At 39.3% G+C, this 13924-nt stretch overlaps 1 protein-coding gene and 1 long non-coding RNA gene across 4 annotated transcripts in view; both read left to right on the top strand.

Moving 5' to 3' along the window:
* phf19 (PHD finger protein 19) overlaps positions 1-13924 on the top strand; it is a 31270-nt gene that overhangs the window by 12149 nt on the left and 5197 nt on the right. For all 3 annotated transcript variants that reach the window (XR_014535885.1, XM_083555229.1, XM_083555230.1), the window contains exons 6-14: positions 508-656; positions 1464-1559; positions 2463-2531; positions 4026-4146; positions 4458-4525; positions 4745-4894; positions 7301-7367; positions 8095-8180; positions 10368-10463. Coding sequence is in view for 2 of the 3 variants with exons in the window: in XM_083555229.1 (XP_083411355.1) it covers positions 508-656; positions 1464-1559; positions 2463-2531; positions 4026-4146; positions 4458-4525; positions 4745-4894; positions 7301-7367; positions 8095-8180; positions 10368-10463 (902 nt within the window). In the remaining variant the exon portion in view is untranslated. The remainder of the gene's footprint in view (positions 1-507; positions 657-1463; positions 1560-2462; positions 2532-4025; positions 4147-4457; positions 4526-4744; positions 4895-7300; positions 7368-8094; positions 8181-10367; positions 10464-13924) is intronic.
* On the top strand, positions 4965-6025 carry LOC310733828. The gene is made up of 2 exons (XR_014535892.1): positions 4965-5042; positions 5097-6025. It is a non-coding gene; the product is annotated as an uncharacterized lncRNA (long non-coding RNA).

A 13924-nucleotide genomic window follows, 5' to 3' on the forward strand; every position in this document is an offset into this window, starting at 1 on the left:
TCCGCTTACTGTAATTATCTGAATTACGCATCATCTGTGAACCTTCCTCAGGTTTCTGAGGAATACTTGGATCATTTGTTAGAAACCCTGCATGATCATTCACCTGATCGCTTCATGGGATCTTGAGCCTTGTGTAAGGTGGAAAGGTCTTCTTCTTTGTCCACTGCAAGAATAATACACATTAGTTGAGATGCCAGTCTGTCTCAAAGCACCACAAACTCATTTTTAGCTACTTGTTCATACCTAATGTACTAAATTCAACTAGTGGCACGTTTTTTGGGAGGTCCAGGAAATAGGGAGGCAAAAAAAAAAGAATTTGTACATTTATTGCAAAAAGTATCCACCAGTGTGTGTTGGCTGAACTTGTGATCTTTTGACTAAGTGAGTTTTGAGTAAACAGATTCTTGTTATTGCTCATGCACTAAAAATGTGGTACAAAGATTCAGACTGCAGGAGTCATGAACATTTCAGGGCCGTTCTAGCTTGTTTGTGTGTTCTATCTGGCAGAAAGGTGGCGCACTGAAGAAAGGCCCCATCGCCAAAGCACTGCAGTCCATGAAGCAGGTGCTCACCTACAACACTGAAGAACTGGAGTGGGACTCTCTGCACCGCACCAACCACCAGCAGTGCTACTGCTACTGCGGGGGACCCGGAGAGTGAGGACCAACTTTCAACCTCTATACATTACCTCCTGTCGCTGTCATTCTCTCTCTCTCTCTCTCTCTCTCTCTCTCTCTCTCTCTCTCTCTCTCTCTCTCGCACTTTTCAGCCGAATTCTATGAAAGGATATTCTAGATAATTTTCAAAAGAAATTGCAAATTGCGTTTTCCATATATGGACGCATAAAATGTGACATCATCCAAAAGCAATTGCAAATCCTGCATGTGACCCTTCGCAAAATCCCGCCCTCCTTAGTTACTGTTGCTATGTCCGACAAGCTGTGCCGCCATGGAAAGAATGCCTGTCAATCAAACTCTTTGCGAAGGGTCAAATCATATCCATTTTTGAAAACTGTATTTTCCTTAATCTATGTAGAGCACAAACTGTCCCAAACTTCATAACGTCCTCCACAATTTCGCCGACTGTCTCCATTGTTCAAAACATTCCACAAAATCGTCTATTACTGGCATTTTCCCTGTTGGCCGTCGACTGTGGGTGACGTCACTTCACAATACAAACGTACACGCCGAATAATACGGTCTCACCCCTGACACTTCGTCGACAGCTTCCAGTGCAAAAGGAATTGCGATTCCACAGAAAGTAAAAAAGCAAAGGTGGTAATTGATTATTTAAATGGGAATTATTTGAGAACTCGTGAGACGTTAATACGTTAATGCGCGATTTGCGATTGTGATTGGATTACGTTGACTCGTAAACGATTTGTTCGATTTTCTTCACAATGTCTGTCTTTTAAAAACACCGAACATTAGGCTCCATTATCATTTCCTTGCATCTCCTTTCAGATGGTACCTAAAAATGTTGCAGTGTTTCCGCTGTGAGCAGTGGTTTCACGAAGCATGCACGCAGTGCCTGCAAGAGTCCATGATGTTCGGAGATAGGTGCGTATCTGTATCTGTTTTGCTTTTCAGAAAAAAGTTACTTGGAGTGGAGTAAAAAGCTGAAGTATTGTCACCGCTGTGATCGGTGTACTCGCATGTACACACTTTTTTTTTTTTTTTGCACCAAAAATGTACTGGAATTTTTGCTGACATGGCAGTTTAAATAAGAGACATTTATATTACCTATTTTTTTTCTCACTGAATATTTTCACAGAGGTGAAAGCGTAATTTCAGGGTTTCCGTGTGCTCTTACAAAGTCAAAAAATTTCTAAAATGTCAACATCTACATTTTATTGGTGAGAACCTCTCATGGATTGTACCACAGAAGTAAAATGTATTAAATTTTTTTCAGATATGGGGAAGTGTTTAGCTATACCTAGCTTGAAAAAGATGAATTTAGGGTATGGTTAAGACTAAGTTGCTAACAATGTATGTGTGGGCATGTTTTTGTTGTGATATAGGTTTTAACTAAAACATTTTGAATGGTCTTAAAATGGTTTTCAAAAGACTTTTGCAGAAACCCTGAATATTGGCATCTGTAAAATTACCGACATGACCAATTTAGTGAAACCTATAATCTCAGGGATGTTCTGAAAAACGATTTTATTGCACCACCTAGATTTAAAACAAATCTAATCCATATAGCAGAGAAAATGAAACGTTTTATAGGCAGCATCCTGCGATAAGTGATTTATAAAAGTATGTTCATGTGCAGTAACACAGACACACAAAAGGAAAATGACATGCATTAGTGGATGGATGGAGATCATTGTGTTAAAATTGCTGTCTTGTGTATAAAACACCATTTATCTCCTTTCAGAGGCCCGGCTATTTATAAAGTACTCCCTGTTCATTTCCACTGCTTTATTTAAAAAAAAAATTTTCCTCGTTTTCTTTTCACAGGTTTTACTTGTTCGTTTGTGCCGTGTGCAATAAGGGAGTGGAGTACATCAAACGCCTGGCTCTGCGCTGGTAAACGTCTCTTTTTGTTTTTTTCTTAGCTGAACCCGTGTGCAGGACATAGATTGATGTTGGTAGTACTAGAAATACTGGCGATGACTTCAACCAGTGTACAGACGGTCCTCGAATTACGATGGTTCAGTTACGGTTTACGATGACGATTGTGACGAGACAAAGTTGTACAAATATTTTAGGTTTTGCACAGCAGGCAAAAGTAGCAGCCACACATATATACACCGATCAGGCATAACATTTTGACCACCTGCCTACTATATTGTGTTGGTCCCCCTTTAAGCATGAACTTCTTCAGCAGTTTGAGCTACAGGAGCTCATCTGTTAGATGGGGGGGGTTTTTCTCATGGACCATGTGGCACCAAACCATCTCAGCCAAATGTCTGTATGCCAAAAGTGTCTGTACCTTAAACAATAGACGGTGAATGATTTTAAAAACCTATTTTTTCCCCTCAAATTGCAGTGTAATTCCAGAAAACCACATGCGTCTTGAATATATTACTAATTATATGAAGGTCGGTCGGTTGAAGAGCAGATCACTATAAGCTATTACAATACAAGCTTCCTAATGCGTGTTACACGTTACCTTTTTTTCTTGTTAGTAATTCAGTTAATGCCCTCTAAGAAACGATTTAATAAAACGACATTATTCTGAACAAACAATATATTTAGAAGACCTTTTCATATAATTTGCTTGGCTTTAGTGCTGTTTCATTGGCCCTTTAATTCCAATATGGCCATAATTTAGCTTTCATCCTGATAAGAAAATCTAAGGTTCAAATGGTTTTAATCTCTTGGCCACAGAGGTTTAGGATTCAAACTAACATGCAAACAGTAATGGAGATTGACTGTGAGCTATCTGAACATTTTGGAATTGATTCCAGTTTGGGGAAAAATCCACCTACAACAATTGCAGTTTTTGTAATCAACGTGTGAACTTCAGTGGCGTAGTTTGTAATGTGTTTATTTATTTATATGTTCTTATTTTTTCAACTTTTTATCTAAAGAGTGTGATACAGCAGTGCTTTAGTCCCTTTAGTCTGTTGAGATCCCTTACATCCTCATCTGAACACTCTGTTCCAATAGATTAGCTTCCAAACCTTCCACATTGTTCCACATTTTCACCATCACCGCTACTTTTATATTTGATTTCTCATTTAAATAAAATTACGTATTACTGAGTACGAAAGGAAACTTTTGCCTTTTTGAAATTTGCTGACACTGACACCTTATTGCTATCACTTCTGTTTGAGATGATTCAACTTATAAACTCCAATTTAAATACATTGGAGCTGAAATAATGCTATTTTGGTGCACAAGCCAAAGGCTTATATATCACAAATGCAACACCAACCAGCAAATTATCAGAAATGTAAACAGATAAACCGATCAGCATAAACAGATTATTTTCCTTGCTGGAGTTGTTAGTTAGTTAGTTTGTTTTGTTTATGTTAAAGTTCGTTTAACTTCACCGCCGTCTTCTTTTTTTGTCAGGGTGGATGTGGTCCATCTGGCCCTGTACAACCTGGGAGTGCAGAGTAAGAAAAAGTACTTTGAACTGGAGGAGATCCTCAGCTTCATCAGCAACAACTGGGATCATTTCCAGCTGGGCAAGGTCACACAGCCAGAGAGCGCTTTCATAACAGATGCAAATCTCTTTCCTGACCGACTGTGTAATTGGTTGTAGTTTTGGCATGCGTTCACAGACATGGTGTATTGAGTGCAGACAAAGGCAATCAGCTCTCCTGTTTTGTGTGTGTAATGACAAAATGCATTGGCATACTTAGCTTAACAATACATCAGTGTTAAATTGGTCGCACTCATCCGTCTGTGTTTAGAAATGACGGATCATAGTAATATTTCTGCAAAGAACCGTGGGCCAAAAGGCTGTTTTTTTTAATTTTTTATTTTGACTTGTTCCTCCAGCTTGCGAACACTCCTCCCTCAGAGAGAGGCCAGCTTATCCTTGATGCTCTTAACAACTACAAAAGCAAGTAAGATGTTTATTTATTTATTTATTTATTTATTTTCCTGTCTAAAGAGGTTGTCTGGACAGGTTCCAGTTTAACAATTTAATTTAACGGTTTCTAACAATACAGACTCAAATTTTCTGTTCTTCATAATAAAGGGTTAAATTATGCCCTCTTTTTTTTTTTTTCTTTCTTTCTAAATGAAAATGCAATGTGGCTCTAATGAGAAACACGTTTGTTTAGGTTTCTCTGTGGAAAGGAGATCAAGAAGAGGAAATGTATCTTTCGGCTGAGGACGAGAGTTCCCCCCAACCCCCCCTCCAAGCTCTTTCCAGAGAAGACCCCAAAGAGTGAAGGACGAAGAGGCTGCAAGAACGGAGTGACGCGCAACGGGTGAGTGGTAGAGGAGAACCATACGATACAATAGTTATAGCGCGCAACGATTTATGCACAATATAACTGACAGATTTAAACATGATGTTATTATAAGACCTGCAAAATCACATTGTGTGTGTGTGTGTGTGTGTGTGTGTGTGTGTGTGTGTGTGTGTGTGTGTGTGTGTGTGTGTGTGTGTGTGTGTGTGTGTGTCATAAGTGTGCTCTAAGCTTGTTTTCGTTCAGGCAGCCTCAACAGTTTAGTTTGAACATTTAGCACTGGCACTACATGCTAAGTAAAAGCACTTCTTCTGAAGTGAAAAAGAAACTGTATGTCCCTCATTTTGTATTTTAGCCACAGGTAGTCTCACAGCTCAGGTCTGGGATATTAACCTCATCTCTTGTAAAACACGCACCTGTGCGCAGATTTTGCAGATTGCAAGCACTTTGCGTTTGAAACAACGCTACGCGTGTTTACCCAAACACCTACACGAGTTCTCATCATTCTCATCTCGGCTGCGAATACATAAAAATTGTTTTACTTATCCGCATGGCTTTGAAGTGCTGATTGGGATTAAAGTCCCACGCAGGGAAGTAATTATGCCAGGTATCCCCTGCTGGTTGATGTTCTTCCCCTACCTAACGCTCCCCTGGAAAAAAAATAAAACACATTAAAATTCACGTATTTTCCCCATTCAGTTCGACGTTTACGCCTTGTTAGAGAAGAAATTTCTCATTAAATATCTTCATTATTATTTCTTTCTTTCTTTCGAAATTATGTTCAGTCAGGCAGTTTTAGATACAGCAGTACTTCTGTACAACCTACAATTTACAGAATTTACTCTCAAATTGAACCCAGACCAGTCGGATTGTTTGTGACATTCAGGAAAAAGTGCAATAGGCACCATGGTTATGAGAACATCAACCAAAACATAATCCATCGGTGAGCAGGTTTGTAGCTACGTGCAGGTTATGAGTTTGCTTATAAAAAGTGATTATTTTCCAATAACGTTTATACAACAACAGTTCCCAGTGTTAAAATTTTCTATTAAGGAATCCCAAAAGTTCTGTAAAGACTTTTCCCAACATCAGAAAATTGAAATGTATATCCTGGACTGTTAAACAGAAAAGAAAAAAAAAGAACATGAATCAACCCCTTTTGTTCAAACAGCATCAAGGTGTAGAAAGTGTTATTTGGTGGTCTTTATTCTGCCAGCACACTGTGCATCTACTCACAAATTACCAACACTGCAGCAGATAAATGTTTACAGTTTTGTGCCGTACTCGTCACTTCTTGTTTGATTTCAATTATTTTTTAAAGAATAGTCGAATAGCAACCTTCCCTGAAATGCTCATGCCTAATTAGCCATTTAAAAAAGAATTTCAAGGTTCAAAACCTGAAATACAACTTCACAAATTGTTACGCTCAAAAACTAAAGGATGAGACAGAATGCGAGAAAGTCCGAAATCTCAGATAGGGGGGTTTATCCAACTTTCTAACACCGGAGCTGTTTTTTTTTGGTTTTTTTTTGCAGTTATTGATCTTAAAAAAAAAAAAAAAAACGGAAATTTGAAATATCAAAGGAGTTTTATTTATTTAAAAAAAAAAATATTTGTGTATTTTACTGCATCATTGGACAGCATTTTTAATTGAGTAAACGTTTTCAGAATACTAATATTAGAGATTAGCGTGGAGATGAGGTTGAAAAATCCTGATGCCTTTCCTGCAACACTACTTATGTATTGTACTTGCCTAGGTATGTTGATACTAGAGGTCGACCGGTTTATCCGTTTTGCAGATTAATCCGCACCAATAGTCGATTGCTGGAACCATCAGCTATCTGCAAAAATCCATACAGATAGTTTTTCCGCCCTTCTTCCGCTATCGTTATAAGGGCGACCTCTAGAGGTGAATCACTGACTGTTCGTTTTTACGCGAGACCGCACTGAGAGCAATATGTTTATTAATTAAATAAATATTTTCATTAATATACTCTTATTTCTTTTAGCACATTTTCAGTATCATTTTATTTTATTTATTTTTTTATAAAGTTTAGTCCTGTTTTACATGGAGTGTATCTAAGGGGGTGCAAGTATTTCTGAGTAAAATGTGTTGTGCAGTTTAAATATTTTCCTTTAGTATATTCAGGACTTTGCAGTATAAGTTTGCACAGTTCTTCTATACTTAATGTTTATACATGTGTAAATGTTGCATCATTTTCAGCTGGTTGCATATAAATCCAAACGTTTCCGCAGGCAACCGCGTGTTCAGCGATCCTGTTAGAACGGAGTCATCGCTTCCACTGACACGAGCTGTTTTTCATAACATTCTGCTCCAAGGATTTAGTTGGCACCTCTGAACTCTAATGATTAAGTGAAGTTTTTTATTTTTTATTTTTCCCCGCTTCTGCGTCTCCTCGCTAGTTGTGCTCCTGCAGAGAAGCGGAGGAAGAAGAGGTCTAAGTGGCTGCTGGAGGATGCTATTCCCAACGTAAGCTCGGCTTCTAACCACCTTACAACAGTGTGTCATTGCTCAAGATAAAGAGTTGTTTTCACCCTGCACCTTAACGGCACCGTTCCGAACCGGATTTCTGTCCGTGTCAGACTGTGCCATGAGACTGAACACGGGAACGATTTGGCTGCTGTAATCCTGGCTTGTTGTGTCGCCGCTGCGTTTTCCTCCGCACATTATTCCCTTCGGGTCTTTAGTGCATGACAGCGTTGACTTTTTAAACCGCACTCCACTCCAGTTTAATTTTATATATTCACTGCTTCCTCTTTACACTCGTGCTCGCATTCTGACACCCCTTTGCTCCTATATAATCTTATTTTCTACATTGCACTCATGCCACACAGACTTTACATTTCATCTCTCTCTCTCTCTCTCTCCTGCACACACTGACTCTCTTTTCTGTCTGTCTACTCCTAAAGCGATTACACTTCGCTTCTAAAGCTTTTAATGACAAATCCCTCAGAGTTCCGGTCCCTAGGCCTGTTTTTCTTTAACAACAACCTCCTGTCACTCTGTGCTAATAGCACATAGCGCCAAATGGCATCCCAAATGCCCTGAAACACTGAGCTTCAAAGAGCGCACCAGTGTTGCATTAATAATAGCCATTGTAGTAAGAGCTGTTCTACCTGAGCGTCAGCGTTTCAAAACAGGATAATGGACATGGTGGTGGTGAAGGTGGTGGTGTTTATTTATGCTTTCTCTGCAGAACGAGATGACATCCACATGGAGCACCAATCACCACATGGCTAACATCTTCGACTTTACACTCGACGAGCTGCAGAGCTTAAAAAGGTGAGACTAAAGGACAGAAGAAATGCCCCAGCATGACTAAAGCCTCACTGTGCAGTGGACATACTTTATATATGAAAACACAGCCCTTGATCTCAGATAGACATTGTGGGGATCTGAGGAAAAGATTCATATGCGCGTTAGACGTTTATTCGCCGCCTCCAGGAGAGATGTTTCACTAGATTTTGGAGTGTGGTTGTGTAAATGAATTTGTGCTCAAGTAAACTCCGGTACTATTGTAGGTGAGGTGAAGGAGGCCTGGGATGCAGTTGTATTTCTTAGATAACAATGTTTGTGACAAATAAAAAAGAAATCTTGAATCTAGGATTGAGGTCAGAGCTCTATAGCAGGCCATTTCAGATCTTCCACTCCAATTCATGTAAACCATATTTTCATAGAGCTGGCATTGTGCAGTGGGGCACTGTGATGCTGGAACAGGTTTTCTAGTTCCTAGTAGCTTCCTGAAGGGTCTCCTATTTTAAGTGCAGGGAAATGTAATGCTACCACATATAGAACAATGTCTTCTTTTTGATTTTTTTTCGTCCATATACTGTAAATCTGAAGATGATGCTGATTAATTTCCTCAAACAGGACCTCCGACCGTAATTCCTTCTATTTGCAATGCAATTTACCTCGATATATTAACGTGTTAATGTGTTTTTAAACCATTAAATAAAGACACAAATAGAATAAATAATCTGTGTAATTGTTCATGTTTTTAGCATGATATTTGGAAGAGATCTTCCATGGCAGAAGTTTCTAACTATAAGAGGTAAAGGTATTATTTTTAGACACAGTATTCAGGATAAAGAGCTGTTTGGTTTCTTAGTAACTGGACAAACAGGTTTTTTTTTGTCTTGTTGGTATGAGAAAAAATTTATTTTTCTTTTTACAGTGAAATTTACAGTGTGGTAATAATAATAATTTTAAAATAGTATTTAGCCATATAGTCATTAATAAGGCCTTCCATTTTTGCAAGTTGGTGAACGAAAAGGAACTGAAACTCAAACTCTGTTTTGCAACTTGCTTGCAAAAATTGAGTTTCAGAAAAGATAATAATAATTTCCATCGCAAAACCGCAGCCCCCATTCATTAATGCGTTATATAATGGAGAGGGTTAAAATGATGGATACGGAGGAGTTTGGAGGCAGTTTGTGGGTCGAATATTTATTAAGTAACATTTATAGTACATTTTGAAATGGACATTAATAATGTTCTGATGAAACCTTTAAATTTATAATAATTATATATATATATATATATGTTTTCTTCATTGCGTTTTAAGGCTACGCAGACTTTTGCACCGGTTTGTGTGCTGTAGCTGCAACATTTAGGTTCATCTTTTTATCCTCCCACCGGCCTTATTGTTTTATCTGCACTGCAGTGTCTAAGAAGTGGAACAACGCCCCTCTTTGTCCACACGCATTATAATAATTGAATCCTTTAATAATATTTGAGCACCAGCTCTGCTCCTTTGACTTTTTCTTTTTTTCTCTCCCTCTTTTTTTTTTTTTCTGTGGGCGTGTGTGTGTCTGAGCATGTGGCACGCTTAACCTTTCTCTTTTCTTCCAATTGAATTAAGCAGCCAATTATTGACTTCTGAACAATCACTTTAATTTGCATACTCTCCCCTTTAGAGTAGTCTAAAAGGGTTTTGTCGGTTTTATTTAAAATGTTTTTTTGTTTTTTTTTTCTCCCCTCCTCCAGCCGAAATCATTTTTAGCAAGACGGAGAATGAGGCGATTTAATTACACTTCTTGGTAAAGGTTATCATCTCCCTAGCAGGCTGGAATAATAAGAGTGCCGTAAACAGTGCGGGGACCGTCGGTGCACAGCCGCACTTTCAGGCACAAGTATGGGAATTTTTGAGAGCTTGTTGACGTCTAGGAAAAGAAAAGTGTGAAATAGAAAAAGAGTGTGAAATAGAGTTCGACCATTCCGAAAAGGCCGTGTTTGTTTCGGCTCCCGAACGGAACGGAATTCTTTTACATTCAAATTTTTATTCTACGCTGGAGGCGTCCACCCTGTGAGATGAGATGCAGTCAGCGTTGTGTACTCTACAGTACAGAGAGATTGTGTTGGCTTTGGGCCCTCAAGTAAAGTGACTTTTTACATCAATTTTATTCCTTCCTTCCTTCTCTCTCTCTCTCTCTCTCTCTCTCTCTCTCTCTCTCTCTCTCTCTCGTATAGTACTAGTTCAGGACGAACATTCAGTATGGATCAGGACTCAACAGATGCAGCGAGCACTTCAGGCTCTGCCACTACCAGTGTGTCCTATGACTTCAGGTACTGCACGTCTCACACATTCAGAGGTCTCTCCATTCATGTAGAATATGCACAGCATTTGATTTTGGCTTAATTGGATTCTGTTCTGAGTATACCTCATGCATTCATCTAGACATTGTCACTTTATAAACGTAATAGTGTACAGTGTTTGAACAAATACATCGTTTAAAATGTTATTCCTAACGTTCCTGAACATTCAGTCCCACTGCGGATTCCGGCGACTTGTTAAGATAATCTGGAACTTAGTTAAGTTCCAAATGAAAACTTGCGATTTTTTTTCCGAGCAGCGTGTTCTAAACCGTGAAATATCGCGGGTTTACTGTATACAAAAAGTATGTATAGTTCACTATTTTTTCAATATTTCAGTCCAACTAGCAATTACATTGATATAAAAAAGAATACAGTATCACAGTAAAGAAGGCAGTACAACAAGGATAGGAGGAAGTACCATGGTTAGGCAGCAACACACTCATTTCCTCTACAGAAACCTTTCAAGGTATTTCAGGGACAAAATTTTCATGTGAATCATTTTCTTTGTTTGGTATCAAACGCTTTGTGTTTTGATGCCTGGAATTAGGGATATGACTCATTAGGAATCATTCTGGGTATCCTCGGCGTGTGTTGAATTATGAGGAACGAGGAAGACTCGTATGTTTAAAAACATTCATAATGTGTTAGAAAAGAAATGGAATTTTTGTGGTATGTGCTTGAAAAGTTTTTGTTTTTTTGGGGGTTTTTTCGAAGATTTTCTTCACCATTTTCTGAACCCGAGAGTTCAGTACGTTCACTTGAAGGTGAACTGTTCTTTAAGCTGTGCTCCAGGGTTTGACTTGAAAGCTCTGCTACATTTGGGGTTCCACTTGGCAACTTATTTCATGCTGGAGTTGTGACAGTCAAATGTGAAACTGTTTTTTATTAATTCACTTATATTTATTAACCACTTTATCCTGGTCACGCTAGCAGTCGCTCCAGAACCATGAACAATGGGTTCGAAGCCGATATACACTCTGGATGGGATGGCAGTTCTTTTGTCCTAACGCCACATACTCACACAAAAACCAAACACGTCTGTGTGAAAACACCGATGAGGCGTTACATTATGACATTCTAACGTTATGATCAGTAAAGTGAATAACACTTATTTATCTCTTGATCATGGCACCTGTTAGTAGGTGGGCAGCAAGTGAACATTTTGTTATCAAAGTTGTAGTGTTAGAAGCAGGAGAAAATGGATGGGCTTTGCAAGGGCCAAATTGTAACGCTCTAGATCAGAGCATCTCCAAAACTGCAGATCTTGTGGGCTGTTCTATCAAAAGTGGTCCAAGGAAGGAACAGTGGTGAACCGGCGACAGGGTCGTGGCCGTCCGAGGCTCATTGATGCACGTGGAGAGCGAAGGCTGGTAGTCCGATCCAACAGACGAGCTCCTGTAGCTCAAACTGCTGAAGAAGGTAACGATGTCGATGCTCGAAGGGTCAGAACTGTTTTGGCAGCAAAAGCAGGACCAACACAATATTAGGCAGATGGGTATAATGTTATGCCTGATCAGTGTATTGAGAATGAGTAAGTACTGACTTACTTGAGTAAGCCGGGTGTGTGAGCATGTAGTGAAGCCTGGTTTGAAGACAGCATATCCTACTATATATAATTTTCTTTTTTTTTGTTTTGTTTTGGAAAAGCAAAATTATACATTTTTTTTGTCAATATTGGAAGCCTTCAATCAAAAATCAAAATATTAAATAAACTCGTAAGAAGGCTCCAGCATGGTTTGAGATTTTGGGTTGCACTCTCCTGCATGATGGTCAGTCCTGCGTGTGAGTCAACCCTTCTGCTGCCTGACTGTGTTATTGCTCAGCTTTGACTCAGTGTTAAAGCCACGTAAACTTGATAAAACACGATTTCAGTGGAACTGAGTGTGCACTCTGAAGGCACAAACAGCAGGTTTCCTGCATTCCGGTAAGAAACAGGGATTTGTAAAGCGTAGTGTTGTCCTGCGTTAAATTTGATGTAATAACCTCGAGGGCATGCGACACACAACGTGCACGGCTGTCACGACACGACAAGCTGACTGACGAAGAAGGTTCGTGTCTTATTCGAATTATTTAAAATATGACACACAAAATTCACTCCACCATAACCCCATGTTGTTTTAGTGGTTTTTATCACTCTTGCACTCTGTCCATGAATTCCAGCTTAATGCCCTGCAGTGTATTGAAAAATGGTAGGCCAGGAAAGATCCTAACTCCTGTCACGTCACTACCGTGTTCCTCCCTGCATGCACAGTGCTGGAGCCAGAGACGAGTATCAGCTGCCCTTTAGCTCACTGAGTGCTGGTTAACCACCCCTGCCAGCTTGTGCAGAAATATGGAGGATTATTTAGCGTGACGGCCTTTTATAGATCAACATGTCTCTGGATTGAAGATACCAAGACAGTCTGTGAAGAGTTCAGGTTCTAGCCAGTGGCAAAATGTGCTGTAGGGATTAGTGAGCAGTGACTATAAACGTGCAGTTCAAGGCTGTAAGAACGTTTTACTCAATCATTCTCTAAAGCAGAGAAGGGAATCCTTTTTTTTCAATGTTATGCAGCTTGTCTTCTCGCTAAGAAGACATAATGCCCACCGCTTTGAAAGCTTTCCTGCATCAGAAATCTTCAGCAGCTTCACGTTTAACTGTAACGCAGTGCTGTTGTTCGAGACTTCTTCTGAAACACTAAATAAGTTATAGATTACATGTAATATTGGTGCATATTTATAACATTTGTGAGTTTTTCTTTTTTTTTTTTTAAACATTCAATTCCCAACTGTGATGCTCAGTATCTCCTGGGTCAGTTCATGGTCTGCGTCAGTTCTACAACTCTCAATTTAGCATTTATTCAAAAAAGAACATACATAAATAAATATAGTAAATACAATATATAGACAAAACTATTGGGACACCTGACCTTTTCTGGCATATGTGTTTTTTCTCCAAACTTGTGACCACAAATCTGGAGGCACACATTTGTACAGGACGTCTTTAGATGCGCTATAACAACTTTGCGTTTACTTGAACTTGGAAACCCAAACCTGTTCCTGCAAGGTGATGCCTCTGTGCCCAAAGCAAGCTCCATGATATGTGGTTTACATGGTGTAAAGAGGAAGATCTGGAATGGTCTACTATAGAGATCTGATCTCAACCCTACTGAACACCTTTAGGATAAATTAGAACACTGACTGCACCCCCAGGCCTCCTTACTCTACATTAGTACCTGCCTATATGTGACTAAATGTGGAATGCGGTGCTCAAAAAGCACATACCATATTTATGACTAGGTGTCTGCAAACATTTTTCAATAGTGTGTGTGTGTGTGTGTGTGTGTGTGTGTGTGTGTGTGTGTGTGTGTGTGTGTGTGTGTGTGTGTGTGTGTGTGTGTGTGTGTGTGTGTGTGTGTGTGTGTGTGTGTGTGTGTGTGTATCAGTGTTCG

Source organism: Silurus aristotelis (assembly GCF_946808225.1).
Source record: "Silurus aristotelis genome assembly, chromosome: 11".
Classification (NCBI taxonomy): Eukaryota; Metazoa; Chordata; class Actinopteri; order Siluriformes; family Siluridae; genus Silurus; species Silurus aristotelis.